The sequence below is a fragment of the Elephas maximus genome, chromosome 12 (genome assembly GCF_024166365.1).
Source record: "Elephas maximus indicus isolate mEleMax1 chromosome 12, mEleMax1 primary haplotype, whole genome shotgun sequence".
NCBI classification, from domain to species: domain Eukaryota; kingdom Metazoa; phylum Chordata; class Mammalia; order Proboscidea; family Elephantidae; genus Elephas; species Elephas maximus.
This window is the reverse complement of record NC_064830.1, coordinates 3,908,015-3,928,407: the sequence shown is the minus strand read 5'-3', so window position 1 is coordinate 3,928,407 and position 20,393 is coordinate 3,908,015. Positions and strand designations below refer to the sequence as shown.

At 36.8% G+C, this 20,393-nt stretch overlaps 1 protein-coding gene across 1 annotated transcript in view; it reads right to left on the bottom strand.

The window, feature by feature from the left end:
• CSMD1 (CUB and Sushi multiple domains 1) overlaps positions 1-20,393 on the bottom strand; it is a 2,087,969-nt gene that overhangs the window by 182,261 nt on the left and 1,885,315 nt on the right. The window contains exons 42-45 of the mRNA XM_049902971.1: positions 11,302-11,490; positions 3,559-3,736; positions 1,435-1,580; positions 286-366 (exon numbers count right to left, since the gene is read on the bottom strand). Of these exons, the coding sequence (XP_049758928.1) occupies positions 286-366; positions 1,435-1,580; positions 3,559-3,736; positions 11,302-11,490 (594 nt within the window). The remainder of the gene's footprint in view (positions 1-285; positions 367-1,434; positions 1,581-3,558; positions 3,737-11,301; positions 11,491-20,393) is intronic.

Here is a 20,393-nt window from a genome sequence, read left to right as displayed (position 1 = left end):
CCTTACGAAAGATCAGTAGTAACTAGTAAAAGCTATAGGAAAAAAAAAAAAAAAAGCCTTCAGAATAACAAATGCAAAATTCAAATGGGAAAAAAGGCATAAAGATGAACAAAAACATATGTGTTAGATACATGGCAACTCTTATGTATAAGTATCTAGCAATGCTTTAGAGATTTTTTTTTTCTGAAAAATTACTCATTCACTAGTCTGAGCAACTATTGCAATTGAAGATGAGTACAAAACCATCAGGTTGAGTTAATGGTATTGCAAGGAAGAAAATGTTACCTATTTCAAAATCCTCATCTTCAGTCAGTATTTCTGCCAGTGGAACTGCTGGGGGAGGCTGGCATTTCTTGAGCTGAAAAGCTAAATAATTTATGAAAAAAAAAAAAGAAACTGTAGTTACATTTGCTGGTTTTACAAAACATTATAAAAATCATTCCTCTTGAAGTTATAATGCTTAGATATGCTGAAATACCTATGATTGTTTTAAAAAATTCTCACTAAAAACTTCAAAAAGAAATACCGTACAACCAACGTGTAAGTATCTAAGAAGGCAAATTCTTGTAAGTTTGTTTAATGCCAAGGAAAATCTAAAGTCCAAGAAAAAGAAAGTATACAATGTTTCAAAACTTCTAACAGTTAAATAAAAATATTTTAAATGTGTTTGGAATTCTGAGATCGAAAAGCTTCAACCATGGTCTGGCTCCTTATTATATTTAAATTTAATAGTCTTTTTTTTTTTTTAGTCTCATCCTGTCACTTGTCATGAGACACAGTGGTCAAAAGAGAAATTAGGAATTGATGGAATGATAGGTAGGTTGGTAGGTAAATAGGTGATAGACAGACGGATAGACAGACAGAAATATAGATAGATATCCCCATCTTGTTTAGAGTTTATTGTCAAAGTCATTAGAGATTGCTTTCAGTGCACCTATAATTATTCAGTATTTGGTACAGCTCTTCATCTAGAGATGTGTGAGGGCATCTATGAAAGGTTCCAAATGTATTTCAGTGGTCTCCTCATATGAGAGTTTCATCATAGTGTATCATCTTAGAATGAACCCGTTTACTACAAAATATTACTTGATAAGATTTGAAATAATAAAAATATCATTAAACAAAAAAGATCAGAGGAAAGTCTTACATCAGTTATAAGAAAACCCTATGAGGCTCTTGAGGGTAGAGTTAAGGAACTTTAGGTGGAAATAAAGCGTATGTTAACACTACCAAACTCCAGCTCACAGCAATTCTATAGGACAGGGTAGAACTGCCCCATAGGGTTTCCAAGGAGCGGCTGGTGGATTTGAACTGCTGACCTTTTGCTTAGCAGCCAAGGTCTTAACCACTACACCAGCGGGCTCCTGTTAACACTACAAAAAGAATCAAGTAGAGTTCCCAGTCTTTATCAACGGCGTGCGAATATAAACTGACCATGAAAATTGAGGACAAAGAAACCTCCATTTGAAAAGTCACTGTGAAACTTGAGCAGGACTTGATTGGTGGAACTATATGCGGTTTCGAGGGCTGTATTTCCACTGAAAACTCCCAGCTGAGGTGAGTTCTGGTCAGGACCATCCCTAGGAAAGAGAGGAAGAACAGTTTAAGTGGCAAGCTGTAAAATGACATCTTAAACTGGCAATCCGTTTTCTTCTATCAGTGGGGCATATCTTGGTCAAAGCATAATGGCCTGACCCCTGTGCTCCAGGCTACAGCACTGACATTCAAAACCTAGAAAAGTAGAGCAGATATGTCCCTCACTTCCAAGGCTGAGGTTTTAACAGGAATTTTAGAAACAGGGTCACGTTTATCTTAGTGGCTGCAAGAATATTTATCAGCTTCCTTTTAAATTTCCACATTTTAAAGTCTAAATTCAATGGCACCTATTTAATTTTATGTGAGATTTATGGAATTTTGATACTGAATTAAAATATTAAAAAAAAAAAAAGCTGAATAAAATAGAACCATCCTCTGGATTCTGGGTTTAGAAGTATCAAGATGTTTAATATTCATAAAGTTGACTAAGCTTTTTGGTCTTTTTCATTCCTGAGTGTTCCGACAATAGCCACCCCACATGCTATTAATTGTCAAGACCTTTTGATTCTACTTTCTAACATGAAGGTCATTCCGTGTAAATTGCTGATATTATATTGTGGATGTTTTGTTTTCGGAATTGGCAGTTTCATGTGGTTAACTTAATATTTCAAATTATCTCTTTCTCCTCATTCTCACAGCTCCTAGTTCAGGTAATTGTCACTCCCTCCACAATTTACTTCTACTTCCTCAAAAGCCAGCCTTCCTTCTTCCCTCAGGTAATATAGTCTTCACAAAAAGTATGACACTGGTTATTCTAACCCAAACCTGGTCTTATAACCCTCTTGCTTAAACTTTGTAAATAGATCATCGTCGTTCTTAGGACAGAGCCCAGATTCCTCAACATGATTTATAAGGCCCTGTATTATCTGTCTCTAACCATCCTTGCCAGGTCACCTCTTCTTTCTCTCTAGGACTCTAACAAGAGTTCAGCCACACCATACCTTACGTCTTCCAGTTCCTTGAAGTCACAGTGTCTTCTTGTCTTACATCCTTTCCGGTAGCCAGAACAATTCCCACCTCCTACAGTTTTCCTGGTGAAGACTAAAAAGCCCATTCTGACTCTTCCAATCTGACCCATGCTCCCCTCCTAGTGCCCCTGTAGTAGGCAGTTCCTCTTGTATCAAATTAGTATCAAAGGAGCACTGTTATTCCCTATTCTCCCCATAAACTCTCACCTCCAAAAGCAAGGTAGGGGTAGTATTTCCCACAGATAGGAGCATTTAGTCAAGGAGAATTTAAGTAGCTTATCCAAGGCCACATAACCAATTAGGAAGAGACTCGGAGCTAAAATATCCCCCTCCAGTCCCTAGTTCAGTAGACTTCTTACATATTACAGGGAAGGGCAATCATGTAATGTTTATAAGGAATAGAGGAAAGGTTATTTCTTTAATAGTCATTTCTTTAGTAGTTCTAGAAACATCATTTTCTTGTAAGGAAAAAGGGTCCTACCAGGTTTTCTTTATGAAAATAAAAAAAAAATCACACTTAAAACCATAAAATCAAATAATCTTGGGATATTCTCATATGTTAAAAATAATCATGAATATATCTGTTGCTGTTGGGTGTCCAGAATTCAATTCCAACTCATGGCAACCCCATGTGACAGAGTAGAGCTGCCTCACAGGGATTTCTAGGCTATAATCTCCACAGAAGCAGATAGCCAGGTCTTTCTCCTGCAGAGTTGCTGGGTGGGTTCAAATCACCAACTTTTTGGTTAGTATTTGAGAACTTAACTATTACACCACCAGGGGTCCTTAAAAAAACATCTACCATGTAGCAAAAATCAAATATATTACATGAAATTTATTCTCTATATATCTGGATTTAGTAAATTTATTTTTCAATATATACCTTATCACTTCATTTCTAAATATACAATCTGCCATAAAAGTGGCATATAAGTGATAAGCCAGAATAGCTTATCACAGTTACAAATTGTTTTTAGTTGAAAGATTCACATACCAAACAGCAATGTAATCATTAACAGCTTCAGTCTGCAGTAAGGTGAAGTTGATGTAAACTCCATGTCCCTGAGGCACAGTGATGAGCCAAATGCAGTCCTTCAAAATTGGATATTCATCTGGGAACCCAGGGGAATAAATGGTACCATTCTGAGAGGTGACATTATATCCACAAGGAGCTAAAAAGGAAGCAGAGAAGAATTAAGACCAATAGCAATAAACCCTTTGCCTTTGAGCTGGATTCTGACTCACAGTGATCCAATAGGACAGAGTAGAACTGCCCATAGGATTTCCAAGGAGCGGCTGGTAGATTCGAACTGCCAACCTTTTGGATAGCAATCAAGCTCTTTCTTAACCACTGTGCCACCAGGGCTCCAAGACCAATACAGCCATCTTAAAAAAGGATAGAGTTAAATAATTCTAAATCTCTAAAGTCCCCTATGCCAAAACTTTCCCTTTATGAGAAATAATTATGAGATATTTCTCTGTAACTAGTATGTCAAAATTATTCCCCTAAAGTCTTAAAACCTTAGAATTATGCATTTAAGCTAAGTTATCTTAGTTTCATTTAATATATTCTTTAAATATTCAAAATCCCTTTAGGATAAAGTCCTTCCCATAGATTAAAGTTAAAATATACATATATAGTTATCACCTGTGACTGAGCTAATGGACACTTTGATGTAAGTCAGTCTGACAAAGTGGATCTTGTGGAAACTAAGTATAAATACATAACTAAAAATAATTTTTTTTTTTAAGGTCACATTTCTAAAATCGATACAGGCTATCAAAAAGAGCAGTGTTTAAATCTACCTTGAAACAAAGAAATGTCAATTTTCTTGCAGATATATAATGGGATAAAGTCATGGAAGTGGTGTTTTTCTGAAGCACTTCCATATTTTACAAGCTTTCAACAATGTGAATAATCACCACAAATATTCAATCAGTCTATTGTGATTTTACTTAATAAATTCATATGCACTGTTGCCATGAGAACTATTTTATTTCATTTATGGATAAATGATATGAGCATATATTAGTAGAATAACCCAAGATCCACTCTTTAATTAAAGTAGCAGTAGAGTATATCAAAGCCATAAACAAGTAGACTTTGAACTCAAAAGCAAAAGCCAACAGATGGAGTATGAGTGTCACACACAGGACTCTTTGGGGCATTCAAAGGCTCACTGCAAAGGTGTACAAATCAGCTGGGTAAATAGGCCAAACAGAGAAAAAAAAGATAAAAAGAAATATTTAGTTTCAATTAAAAAAAAAAAAGCATTGATGAAATACCATCTGGCAGTACGTGATATATTGCTAATTTAAATGTACAGACACATTGATTTCAAAGAAGAAAAAGGTATCAGTGTGAAATAGATTGAATTGGGCCTGAGTCTTAGGTAAACTCATCAGAAGTGACTCTGGTGAACTGAGACTGTAATGCATAATATAAATAAGTGGGATCTGGAGCCTGACAAACCTGGGTTTGTAATCTAGTAAAGCAAATTATCACTTGTAGCCTCCATTTCTGCAAATTCCATGAGGCCAGTCCGTAAAATGGGGCCAAAACCTATGCTGTAGTTACAAGGAGTCCCTGGGTGGTACAAATGATGAACATGCTTATCTTCTAACTTAAAGGTTGGAGGTTTGAGTCCATCCAGAGGCACCTCAGGAGGAAGGCCTGATGATTTACTTCCGAAAAACCAGCCAGATGAAAACCCTGTGGAGCACAGTCCGTTCCACACTGACACATGTGGGGTCGCCATGATTCACAGTCAACTGAATGGCAACTGAAGTCGCAACACACTGCTTGCTGTGCTCCTCAGCTTCATGCACACTGATCCCTCCTGCAGGAAAAGCTCGCGTTCCTTTCTGACCTCACAACCTCTGTGGATTTGTCTCTTCCTTCAAAATTCAACTCAAATGTCACTGTCTCCCTCCAGCCTTTTCTGCTTGCTTCAGTCAAGGTTAAGCTAGGTCTCCCTGAGATGCCGTGGTCTGTCTCACACACCACATGGCTGTAATCAGTTGCCAGGTGTTCCTGCCCATTACAATGCCAATGCTTAGAAGGCACTGACTATGTTTTTGCCTCCATTCCACCAACCACCCATATATTCCCATTGCCAAGCTCAGATCATGGTACATAATAGACAATAAATAGGTGTTAAATTGATAAATTAGTAAGAGAAAAATAAAAAAAAAAATAATAAACACATAGATGCCATTAGGCTGGCATACACTGAAGGCAACTTGAGGTTAGATTATTTCATTTTTGTTTATAACTCTAAGATTTCTCTTTTGGGTTTTACTTTTCAACTTGGATCTTGTAACTGTCTTACTGCATTACATATAGTAGTTGCCTTCCCATTGGAAATCAAACCAACCAAAAACACAGCACCATCCTCTTAAAAAGCAAAAGAAATTGAGTGGTGGTTTTCTTGGTAGGACACAGAATCGTTCTCTGATATTCTTTGTATCACTTAATAGCTCCATGACACTGAACCAGCCAATTATCCTTGCCATGATTTATCTGTGATATTCAAACAATGTATCAGTTCATCACTTAGTCAACAGATACTTATGGAAAGTCAATTATGTACCAAGAAATGTGCTTACAGCTGAGAAGTGAACCCAAAAGACTTCACCACTGCCTTTGTGGAGACAACTGTGCAGTGCTGAAGATAGGTATTAAACAATTTAACACTAAATAAGTAAAAAATCCAACTTGTGTAATAAGTTCTATGAAGGAAAAGAATAAACACCATTTGTCACTTGAGATAATAATTCTACATCAATGTGCACATACATTTTTCTCAAGGTAAAATCCTTGCCCTCCTGCTGTGTATTCTAGAGATGAAGAAAGACACCCTGAAAAAGATGAGTCAAAATTTCCTCTACCGCTCCCCCTGGCTTGCCCTTTATCTAGTTCCAAAGAAGTCTTTACCCTCACCGTAGTGACATCAAAGGCGTATTTGGATTTCCATATCTGAGTGGTGTCTCACTAATTCCACAGAGACAGTGGGCATGTGACCTGGCTCAGCATGAAATGAATCCATCCTCCCCCTTCATTTCCCTGCAGGTGAGGTTCAAAGTGGACCCTGAAGTGGAGATCAATAATAAAGCACAGTGGGGAGCTCTGTAATAACAGGCAGGATCAGTGCTGCACAGCAGGTCACAAGGTCTCTCCCAGCTTCTGACTCATCTGCCTAAGGGGTTCTCTTCAAAGCACGACTGTGAAGAAACCAGCTGATGAGAAGAGAGAGTACCAGCACGTGCGCGTGGTGCCTTACAACTGGAAATGGTACAGATGCCAAACCCTCCTCCACTCTAGTGCTCCAAAAAGTAAACAAGTACCTGTCCATTTATATATTTACAAATGTACACTAATACCAAAATTAAGAGTTTATGTTGGGAGACAATATTGCTGTGCAAAGCACAGTTAACGAGACAAAAAAAAAAGTTCTCATGTTATTTTTTCCAAAGGGAGGAAAAAAAAAAAAAAAACATTGCCGTCAAGTCGATTCTGACTCATAAGCAACCCTATAGAAAGAGAACTGTCTCCTAGCGTTTCCGAGGACCGGCCAGTGGATTCAAACTGCTGACTTTTTTGGTTAACAGCCAAGCTCTTAAACACTGAGCCACCAAGTCTATAAAGAAAAATAAGAACCTAAAAATGATTAAGCCATATTTTTTCATAATATTCAAGAACCAGTATTAACATTATTGGAAAGGATGGAGGTATCTAACCTGAACACCTCACCTAAAGTGAAATTTACTTAAGCACCCATTTAAATGACAAACAACCTTCACCCCACTCCTGGGCTCCTAGCAAACTCCAGTCCCTACCGCTGCCTAAAGTTGCTGAGTGGATTCTGTTCACGAGTTTACAATACACAAAGTGACGTGTGTGTCTAATTGACTCTTGGTCATGTGTGAAGCCAGGACTAGAAGACGCTGCAAGATTGGTTGGTGGGCAGGGCAGACACCAGCTGAATGAGCGGAGACCCATGCAATTATTTCTTTTTAACTGGGACCACCACCATCGCCGCCAATTTTGCCTCATGGCGTTCCCATGTGTGTCAGGGCAGAACTGTGCTCTGTAGGCCTAGAAGATCAAGGAGAACTGAGACATCTCTTTATTATACTATCTTTTCCTCCATAAAGTACAAACAACGTGACTTTCTCTGAATAGAAATAGAAAAATAGAGCATATTAACTGATATTAAATCAATAATTAAATTTAAAAACTTTAAATATGCATTAAGAAATGTACAGATAATTGATAGAGTGCACTTTTTTTTTATGCCATGATTGTACTAAGATTTCTGCCTACACTTTAATAAGAGTGTGAAGAAAAATTCTGCAGTGTTGAACAACCGACAAGTATATTTGTCATGAATATTCATGAATTTTAAACTCTTTGCTTTATTAATATGTCCAAGTACTGAATGTTTAATTTCATCTCATGTGTGGAGCACCATATGTATTTCTGATCTCATTTTCCCTTCACTTACTCTGACTTCCTCACAATGTTTTACAGATGAACAGATGAAGTGTACTTTGTCCTGGGAAATGTTGTTTGATAATAGGGATTTTAAAAACAATACTGATGAATACGGGTAGGATAAATAGACTAACTTGCTTTTTTTTGTAGTCGCTTTTATTTTGAACTATTAAAATTTTTTTTTTCTGTATTTAACAACCAATTTGGTAAACCCAATTTTAAAAATATGTACATAACAATATGTTATTTGGCTGGTTGGACATCATGTGTCGATTCTACAGTCAAATTGATTTCTGCTTACAACTAAAATAAGCTCCTAACATATTTATTTCAATTTACATTAGTTACCCTAATAAACAATTTTTCTCACAGAGTTCCCCACCATATATGTTGTTGTTAGGGGCATAGAGTCAAAGCCCAACTCATGGTAACCCTATGTACAATTGAACAAAAGGCTGTATGGTCCTACACCATCCCCATGATCAGGTGAAGATCAATCAATCCACAGATTTTTATTGGCTGATATTTTCAGAAGTAGGTTGCCAAGGCCTTTCTTCCTAGACTTAGTCTGGAAGCTCCATTGAGACATGTTCAACATCATAGCAACACACAAGCATCCACTGGCAGACGGGTGGCAGCTACATATGAGATGCACTAGGTGGGAATTCATGGAGCATGCGGACTCTGCCGCTGAATTACCAATACCCCGCACCTTATACATGTATCGTGAAAGTGAAGTACATTATATCAGTTCTAAAAAAAAAAAGGACCTTAAAAGTACACCCACACAAACATTTCAGCGATAAAGGATTAATTAAATCAACGAAGTATTTTAAAATTTTGAACTATATTTTTAAGTGTGGACGCATATTTAAGCAAATTAATAAATCACAGTCTTCTTAACCATATTTTAATAATTACAGCCTTTTTTAACTGAGATTTCTAAATAATTATAAGTTCTTGGTTAAAAGAATGTCTGGATTTCTCAAGCTCTTTTCAGACACATTCTTTTACTTATGTTAACATACGTCATGCATTTAGATTGTATTTTAGAACAAGTTTAGAATATACTAATTTTACATACTATATTCTTCTATTTTTGGATTCTTCTATAAGTAAGTGCATACATATTTTCAGCATGTAGATACAGATTGGTTCCATATATATGAATTGTGTTTCTGGATTGATGTTTGAAGACTAAGGATTCTTGACTGTTAATTTTCTGATTTGGTCAGTTATTAATAGAGATGGCTGGAAGTTGTTCAAAGTATCTACATTTTTCTCTAAGATTCTTATGAAGTCTGCAGGTCTGTGGTATTTGAAGACTGTTTTTCAGTACACTTGCCCTATATACCAACCATAAATCTGAAGAAAAAAACCACTGTACATTAATAAAATAAGTTTTAAGCCAGGGCATTGGGCTGTAAACGGAGGACTTAACCACAGTCTATCTGAACGCTGACAGACTGAACAGTCCAGTCATTCTTAGGAAACCAAAAGTCTGTTTTTTAAGGAAATGTAGCCTTCACAGGTAAAATAACATTTGTTTTAAAATCATTCCTTCTGCCTAACTTTTTGAATTTCATGGTTTGGTTTTTATTCTGTTTATGACATATTGGCATGAAGAGAGAGAGAATGGTGAAAGTGTTACATCTGATGTAATCAGAAATAATGTCACCATCTGGAAGCTATGTTACAAAATATACATTGTGTTATGCTCATACTAACGAACCACTTCCATGTCGGGACATTCACTTCCGTGTTGGTCAACTGGTCTCCAAAAAAAAGACGAAATCAAATTAAATATTCGATTCCATTTTTAATATTAAGCCAAGGTGTGTATCACTAAAAAATGGATTCAGGCTAAAATTGCAAATAAGAAATCATTTTAATCCTGACAATTTCAAAGTCCTTTATGCATATAAAAGTATATGTTTTAAAATAAAGATTAGTATTGAAGGCTTTTTTTCCTTTTAAGTGCTCTACTGGTAAAATATGAGCTATGTTACTGCTATAATTGGTTTGATAAAATTAATTTTTTAAATGATGTGTTAATATGTAATTAAATGTGTATTAGAATAAGACCAGGGTTTAAAAAAATACAGCTAAAGTTTTTTGTAGCTGTTTTTATGATGACATAAATGGAAAAATGCAAAGGTGGAAAATAAGCTTAAAAACTCTGCTGGTGGCTTTTTTTTTTTTCTTTTAATTTACTTCTTCAGCAGAAATTCAAACACAGCTAGATTCCTTTCTTTTTTTCCCCATGGGATATAAGCATTTAGCATTTCAAAGGTCCACAGAGTTGATGATTTCATCATTACTATTATTTTTTATTCAGAGGTAATGTATTTATAGCATTAGAGTATTAGTTTTATACTAACTTTTCTGTTTCCTTTGCATTCTTCATAAACAAAGCACTTAATTTATTTATTTTAACTTGATATTGCAAAAATCTCTAATAATTCATGAAAATTTAGGTAGCCCCACAAAACTTGTAAAGTGTTGATCCTTCCTCAGAATAGGGGCCTTTAACGAGTCCAGATCTCCCTCATCACAGCTCCCCACCGACCTGACTTCCAGTATCTCTTAAGAAATCTGGGTCATCATACACTAGTAAACTATACTTTTCTTTTCCCCCAAGACTGTTCCTATACCATATTTTTGTTTACTTGTTTCTTTTACTTGGAATGTTCTCTATCTCTCAGTAGCAAAATATTCTTCAAGGCCCACTATAAAGATGAAATCAATTTTTGGAAGAGAAAAATAATGTGTGAATATTGTAAAAGTTAAAACAATAAAAAGTAGGGAAGAATTAATAATACCCTTTCCCCCATCTAATCCCACAACCTGATGTAACTGCTGTGATACAAAACCCTGCTGGCATAATAAAGACTCTCGTGATCACTCTCTAAATATATGACATCTTTTGTATCTACAATTCATTGTAATACTCTCTTTTTGTCTGACTTTTGTATATTTATAAACATTGCGTTTAATTTTTTGTTATCCTTATAATGTCCTCAGGTCAAGGACTGTTTTGTTGTTGTTGCTGTGTTGTTTTTTACCTTCTGGTTTATGGTATATTTCTGAAATAGCAAACAGAGTGAGTTTGGTATAATAGATTCTCAACAAATATTTGTTGAAGGAATTAATAATTTTTCAAATATGTTCATTTAATCTGTCATACATTATTATACACATAAAAAATTAAATTGCTCCCAAGAAAAATTATGAACCTACCATCACATCTTGGAAAAGGATGGTTCCAATTTCTGTTGATGCCGTGCTGACAAGTGAGGACCGGATGGCCGATTAGGACATATCCAGGATAACACTCAAAAGATATTGATTGTCCTACACTATACTCCGAGTTGATCATATACCCATTTTGAAATGGAGGAGGATCTGGGCAGTTCTGTAATTCATACGCTGTAACAAACAAACAAAATCAAGCACGTACGTAAGGTTAAATCAGTCTAGAATTTAGAGGAGGAATATGACCACGTATGGCTTTGGAAAAGCTTTCTAAAATACCTTTTCCAAGTTGCCAGTTACCATCCTGACAGAGAAAAATAGTAATTAATATTAGTAATAACTTGGCTTTTATGGACTTTTACTATATCTTCCAGAAGTAACAGCACATACCAAGAAGGAATTTGGCAGTGTTTAACTTGGAAAGAAAGTACATGAGGTGGATTTAATAAAAAAGCAATACAGAGGAATATAAAAAAGTGCATGGTGAACACAGCTCTAATAATTCCCCCTCAATTTAAAAGACGAATGTGCTACCAGTCTAATCTGAGTATTTCTGACTAGGAAACATGCATTTGTTTTATGCTGTTTTGTTTACTTAATTGTTCAATACATAAAATAGGAAAACATAATACATTTTCTTTATTTTTTTCCCCTTGGAAAATAAACAAAAAACATCCCGTGGAATCACTGAGCTAGCAATTACCATCAATACAATCTTTCGTAACATATCGTTTATTGTGTTTTGTCATTACGTCTTTTCTCTGCCCTAGAATAAACTCTAGGTAAAAGTAGGATGATACATAATAAATATTTGTAGCCTATGTGATTCAAAAAATCACTGATAAATTAGTAAGAGTTACCCATAAATTAGGTACGATTCCCTAATATCATATCATCCTTCAGCTGAGTAATCCATTTTATATATGATTTTCTTTCCTACTCTGGTGGAAAGGAACCCCAGTGGTGCAATAGTTAAGCACTCGGCTGCTACCCAAAAGGCCTACAATTCAAACTCATCAGCAGCTTAGTGGGAGAAAAGTCGAGGTGATATGCTCCTGTAAAGACTGCAGCCTAGAGAACCCTGTGGGGACAGTTCCACCCTGTACTGTACGGTCATTATGAGTGGGAATCGACTCGATGGCACACAACAGCTCTGGTGGGCAGGTCATGAATAACTTAAAGCAGTAGAAGCCCACTACAGCATCTTTTAATCTTTGTTGTTAGGTGCCGTCAGGTCAGTTCCAACTCATGCAACCCTAAGTACGACAGAACGAAACACTGCCTGGTCCTGCACCATCCTTACAATCGTTGTTATGCTTGAGCCCATTGTTGCAGCCACTGTGTCTTTAGAGTACTGTTTACACGTAATTCAGTGAGATGGACTGACACTGGGCAGTGTTTCGTTCTGTTGTATGTAGGGTCACTATGAGTTAAAACCAACTCAACGGCACCTAATAACAACGTTATACATAAAGATGACTGGGAATTCATATCTAATACAATAACAAGCCATGTTGTGAAGAACCAAGTCAGGAGGAAAGTGTGCTTAGCTTCTCCTGTCATATATATTTCTGCTGAAAACAGACCCATGACTCTCAGCACCACACTACCCGTAATCAGTTTAAAAACAACCAGAGGTGATCCATTATCCTCCTCACAATCAGTTGAAAACAGAGTAATTATATGAAGGATGCAAGTGACTGTGAGAAAGATCTTTCATTTGGGGAATAAAGTAAAAAGGAAATCCCAGTGTAAATTGTTTAACCAGGTGATCACAGTTAGTAGTGAATAAGTAATTTTGAATTTTTAAAATAAATGTTGAAAAATGAAATATTCTATGATTAATGCTGAGTTTTTCCCAGAGTTTGGATTTTATATTTCTGCATTAATCACCTGAAATAAAGAAGAGTGGAAGAGGATAAGGGGATTAAGGACAATGGAATGACATGATGGCATTAAGCAAAATTGATGGACATATGACAATATGTCAGACAAAGTACTACTAAGTAGTCGATTAACATTAGGGTAACAGCACAGATGATTTGGCCATATCCAGAGATTAGACTTAAGAGGCAGGTAAGACACAGAATATGAATTGGCCTGAAGGTCCTATTGAAGGGATTGGATTTTACCATAAAGCCAATGTGGGATCCACATAGACAGGTATCAATCAGAAGATGTTATAAGTAACTTGCATTTTGCAAGATCAACATAGCTCCTGTTTAGAGCTTGGAGCTTGTATTAGTTTCCTAGGGCTGACATAAAAAAAAAAAAAAATCACAAACTGGGTTGTTTAAAACAACAGAAATATATTCTCTGAGAGCTGAATTGTATAATGTCTCTGAATAAGGTCAGCAACCATCTGAAAAGTGATTGAGAGCAAGAGGACAGAAATAAAAAGATAAAAAAGTGGCAAAAACTTCTGAGCTTCTGCACAGACAGAGTATCCCTGGGTAGAGAATATAAGAAGAGAGAAGGAAAATGTAGACTGAGAGCAAAAAATGAAAAATTACATGACTGAATCTAATTTTCCTAAATGACATAAAATATTGCTCTCCCAGATTAGGATGTGGGGGTTACTTTAAAAAAAAAAACAAAAAAACAAAAACCTCCTGACATGGCTCCAGAGGAGAAAAAGAAGGATCTGGTGGGAGACCAAGTCTTCTAAGAGTGGGAGTGGAGAGAACATGCTCTGGACGAAGGCACTGGGCAGTTTCTGAAAGCCAGGGGTCTATCAGTGACTCTGTCGCTTACTACCAACAAGGCTTTGTGTAATTCTTCTCCAGTTGTTCCTCACACCACATCTTGAGTCTGTAATGCAATGACGAAGAGGAGTGTTGTCTACTCCACAACACCATGGTGAAAATCAAGTCATTATTTATGCGATAAACCAAACCTGTTTCTGTCCAGTCAATTCCAACTCCTAGAGACCCTATAGGGCAGAGTAGAACTACCCCATGGGGTTTCCAAAGAGCAGGACTTTACATGTTATAATATTCTGTGAATAAAGTTACAATAGGAAACATGGAAAAAAGTTGTTGAAGTTGAGTATTCTCAGGAATTCTGTACTATTTTTTTCACACATACTCTTTAGAACTCTTAAGTAGATGCATTTTTCAATATAGAATATCAAGCATAATTTACCAACTACAGAATGCTGCTTTTTGATGAAGCTACATTATATACCATGGAACTAAAGAGACAATTAATTAGAAGTAGGGACTCTCTATGTAAGAATTTATTTCAGGTCAGCAAGCATTATAAGCATAATTGTTATTAATGAGTTCCAAAGGACTAAGGATCCTTTACAAAAGAAAAAGTGTTTCTAAGGCACGATTTTGTGAAAATGTAATTTGAAATCTAGCATAAACACAATGGCTGCATGGTCTAGAAAAGAAGGTGTTTTCCATTTTTTTTTTTAATCTTATAAGTAGAATTTTGGACTCTTCAAATCTTCCACATAATACCTGACTTCAAGAGGAAGATAATCTATAGCTGTCCAAAGGAAAAAAGTATTTAGATCCATAAGAAACAAGTATGCCTTAAAAGAGCATACCTCAAAGGCTAGAATGGCATGTCTGTCCTTCATGTTTGCTTTTGTTAATGTTTTCACATCCTATTTTTTTTTTTTTTTTTTTAATTTGAAAAATGAGGGGCTACAAAATCTAATGTAAGGATAGGGAACATTAGAACGGAAACCGGCTCAAATCAGTGTCTCTCTCTCTCACACACACATATTTCCCTATTGTGGTGTTCCCTGGGCTAAAAATTGGACAAAACACACAGCAAGGCCGTCACCCATGCTAAAGGCCATAAAAACAGCCATTTCCTGAAAATCGAGTGTGAATTATACACTTAGCATAAATACGAGTTACATCATGTGTAGGTCTTTATTCCGAATTTCTTGTTTAATTCAGTGCTTCACTGTTTAAATATTAACATCAATATTCTTCCACACATTCGATATATATCACAGTCACATTCTCTTTTCTTAAATATCCTTTCCAAAATTTGATTCATTATCACTCTTAATGCAAGGATATGTGCATTGATATAAAAGACAGTACTCAGAGCCTGAATTAAAGTAAATAAAAAAAAACAAGTAATAAAAATAATTCTTTGGTATGTTAAAAATAAATGGATTTTGGAAGGATCCCTATCAAGTGTTTTTTAGCCAAGCTTTTGCACTGCCTATTTTGATCACTCACAAGTACCTCGGAAGGCCTGTGGCACATAGAAGTACCTGGTTTTAGAGGTATGGGTATGATTAATGTGCTCTCTAGATCTGAAGATAAAAAAAATCTCAGTCAATCGTCAGAATCCTCATCTAAGCACGGCTTTGTTGTTCTCTACTCATCATGAAGCATCAATTCCCATGAATTGATTTTAAAAATACAAAAAACTTTAAGAAAAAACAGCCATCATGTAAGAGAAAAAACAAAACAAAGGCACACACACACCCCGGGGGAATTTAGTAAAGAAGTTACCTTCAGTATAAAGAACAGTAAAAGCCAAAATTTTCAAGAAAATTCTGTTTCAGCTGAAGGCTAGCAACATGTTCATATATTTTGTTTTCCCATATTTGATGGTTCCTAGAGACTTTTGGAGGTATTATCTAATAGGCGTGTAAGATTTGTTGTACTATGGATTACTGAAAAGTTGAATTGGTAAGAATTGTCCATGGCTTCAAACCAGTTGGTTCCAGTTTGAGCCCATGCTGAGAATTTGAAAATTCATCCACAAATATATTGAATCAGAATCTACATTTTAACAAGATCCCCAGGTAATTCTTACATATGATAAATTTTGAGAATCACTGCTCTACTAGTAGTTCTCAGAATTGGTCCCTGCCAGCAGCATTAGCATCGCCTGGGAACTTGTTAGAAACGCAGATTCTCAGCAGAGGTTAGAACCAGAACAGACCAGTTCAAAGCCCTGGAATTATCATCAGTAGACAGAGAAATCTACGTCTGAAGTACAAAAGTCTCAAAGTATTTTTACAGAGGTGCTAGAAGGAAGCCTTTGATTAGAGCTAGGCTTGGCTCTCCCCACGTAATGGTTATGGGATCTTGGACATAACACATTAAATCCAGGAGGCTCTTTTCTTCATATGTGAAAGAGGACTAAATATGCCTATGCTATAGGAGAACCAAGGAGCCCTGGTGGCACAGTGGGTAAGTACTCAGCTGCTAACCGAAAAATTGGAGGTTCGAACCTGCCAGCCTCTCTGTGGGAGAAAGATGTGGCAGTCTACTTCCATGAAGATTAAAGCCCAGAAAAAAACCCTATGGGAAGTCCTACTGTGACCTATAGGGTCACTGTGAGTTGGAACCAACTAGACGGCTCACAATAACTTTAGGGAACCATAAAAATTAAAGGTGATGATAAACATAATAAACCATGTTTGACACATATTAGGTCAACAAATTTTAATTTTGACTGCAATAATTTTTTTAGTTTGTAAAATGAAATTTATTTCATTAATCAAGATAAAACATTTGAACCACTTCTGAGATAAACTCTTAGGTCTAAGACAGAAGCTACTGCGTCTAATGTCAGGAATTAGTGTGAAGTGCATTGATAAAATTGAGCCTTTTCACTGGGAGGAGTGACTGCAGTTTACATCATGGTGCACACTAAAGCTCTACTTATGTAGGCTTCCCCCTAAACTAAAAAAAAAAGATGGAGTCTCAGTAGCAGCTAAGCCATGTATGATAGTCCATAGAATTTTTCAAATACACACATACGTTGTTGTTAGGTGCCATCAAGTCAGCACCCGCTCATAGCAACCCTATGTACAACAGAACAAAACACTGCCTGGTCCAGCACCACCCTCACAATTATTGTTATGCTTGATTCCATTGTTGCAGCCACTGTGTCAATCCATCTTGCTGAGGGTCTTCCTCTTTTACGCTGACCCTCTACTTTTCCAAGCGTCACGTCTTTCTCCAGGGACAGGTTCCTCCTGATAACATGTCCAAAGTACGTGAGATGAAGTCTTGTGATCCTCACTTTTAAGGAGCACTCTGGCTTTAATTCTTCCAATACTGATTTGTTTGTTCTTCTGGCAGTCCAGAGTCTATTCAATATTCTTCACCAACACCATAATTCAAAGGCATCAATTCTTCTTGAGTCGTCCCTATTCACTGTCCTGCTTTTGCATACATACTTCAGCTCACCGATTTCCCAAATTGGGCAATCTAAATACCTGAGATAGCACATCACTCTTACTTTGTAACCAGTGATATAATCCTGGTTTTCACTTTTAAGATATATTTTTCACCTAAATATTCCTTGCTGGTTACTTTAACTCCTTGATCCCAATACCTCCTTGTAAGGTCAATCACTATTGCTAAGGTGGCAGCATCTCCCAGATGTTTTCTGCTGCTTGAAGCCTCTACTGGTAGATCTTAAAGCAAAATGTTGGCTTACAATTGCACAATTTTATCTCCTGCTTTGATTAAACGAGGAATAAATGTCAACTGGTCATTTTGCACAATAGCATTCACATTATGAAGAAACTATAAATTTGTCCCAAACAAATGTTAGAGGTATGAGGTCAAAGAACTTAGACTCACACATGATTTCATTATGAAATAGCAGCTGTCTTAGTCATCTAGTGCTGCTTTAACAGAAATACCACAAGAAGATGGCTTTAACAAAGAGAAATTTATTTTCTCACAGTCTAGCAGGCTAGAAGTCCAAATTCAGGGTGTTGGCCTCAGGGGAGGACTTCTCTCTCTGTCATCGTCAATCTTTCCCCAAACTAGGAGCTTCTCCGCGCAGGGACTCCGGGTCCAAAGGACACGCTATGCTCCCAGCACTGTTTTCTTCCTGGTATGAGGTCCCTGGGGTCACTATGAGTCGGAATCGACTTGAAGGCACTGGGCTGGGTTTATGTGGTCTCTCTGTCTCTGTGCCTGCTTCTGTCTTTTGTATCTCAAGAGATTGCCTCAAGGCACAATCTAGTCTTATAGATTGAGTCATGCCTCACTAATGCAAGGGCCACCCATCCTCCCTCATTAACATCATAGAGGCAGTATTTACAACATACAGGAAAATCACACAATACCAGGGATCATGGCCTAGCCAAACTGATACACACATTTTGGGGGGAATATAATTCAATCCATGACACAACCTAGACACAAAATCTGTTTTCTCAGTTGTAGCCAAAGCTTAGTGTGGATTAATTAAGAAGTACGCCACAAACCCTAGTGGAATGTGGACATATGAAACCATCTTAACCTAGGAGAAGTATCTTGTGACACATACTGTGTAGGTATCAAAGGTCAAAGTCATAGGTCTCTTAAGGGAAAGGTGGTTGAGGCTGTTACTTTTACTTTCAGCAAGTCATAAAAGGAAAGAAAATCCACAGGATCATACAAGGAGGGACTGGTCAACTATTAAGATTTGGACCCTAGTTTCTTAGAATCTAGTCCATGAGTCATTACAATCACTAAAATTGTTGGCCCTTTTTCCATCTTGTGAAGGGATAACTTAGAGGGAATGACAATTGATACAACAATTTGTTGTTCACTGTCTCAGGTATGTTTATGTGAAATAGGCTTATAAAGAGCCTCAGGTTTAGTACTTGATTCAACCATATAAATGGATAAAAAGGGACTTGTCCTTGTTCTTCTAGTTAATTCAAAGTTACCCAGACACCACATTGAAAGAAAAGTAGTAACACAGTTTTAGAAGTGCATGAATTTCATATATAAATTAGGGATCTGTCTACAGGGAACAGTAAATGCAGTCATACAGTAAGTTAGAATGAATTCTTCAGTTACTCATTGTACAAAAAGGTAATTTAATTGCTTCTTCTCCTAAAAGAGAAAAATTGGTATCCACAAACTGTTGCCTATTCATTCATAAATTTAATTCACACAAAATTCAACAGTTTTATGATTATATTGATGCATAAATAGACTTAACAAATGCTATTTTTTTGTGTGTGAGTGGTTTTATTATGTTTAATTAGAATGGGAATTCCAGAACACTTCATTGTGCTCATGAGGAAACTTTATAGATCAAGAGGCAGCTGTTTGGACAGAACAAGGGGATACTGATTGGTTTAAAGTAAGGAAATGTGTGCACCAGCATTCTATTCTTTTACCATACCTATTCAATCTGTATGCTGAGCAAATAATCTGAGAAGCTGGACTATATGAAGAAGAACAGGGCATCAGGATTGGTGGAAGACTCACCAACAACCTGTGTTATGCAGATGACACAACCTTGCTTGCTCAAATTGAAGAGGACTTGAAGCACTTATTAATGAAGATCAAAGACCACAGCCTTCAGTATGGATTGAACCTCAACATAAAGAAAACAAAAATCCTCACAACTGGACCAGTGAGCAACATCATGATAAAACGAGAAAAGATTGAAGTTGTCAAGGATTTCATTTTACTTGGATCCACAATCAACAGCCATGGAAGCAGCAGTCAAGAAATCAAAAGATGCATTGCATTGGGTAAATCTGCTGCAAAGGACCTCTTTAAAGTGTTGAAGAACAAAGATGTCACCCTGAAGACTAAGGTGCACCTGGCCCAAGCCATGGTATTTTCAATCGCATCATATGCACGTGAAAGCTGGACAATGAATAAGGAAGATCAAAGAAGAATTGATGCCTTTGAATTGTGGTGTTGGCGAAGAATATTGAATGTACCATAGAAGAACAAGTAAATCTGTCTTGGAAGAAGTACAACCAGAATGCTCCTTAGAAGCAAGGATGGTGAGACTGTGCCTTACATACTTTGGACATGTTGTCAGGAGGGATCAGTCCCTGGAGAAGGACATCATGCTTGGCGGAGTACAGGGTCAGTGGAAAAGAGGAAGACCCTCAGCGAGGTAGATTGACAGTGGCTGCGACAATGGGCTCAAGCATAAGAATGATTGTAAGGATCTCGCAGGACCGAGCAGTGTTTCGTTCTGTTGTGCATAGGGTCGCTATGAGTCGGAGCTGACTCGAGGGCACCTAACAACAACAACAAACAATACGTTTAAAAAAGCAGCGTTCAGCAAATACAGCAAAAGGAGGGAGAAAAACAATGGGCCTTGGAAAAAAGACT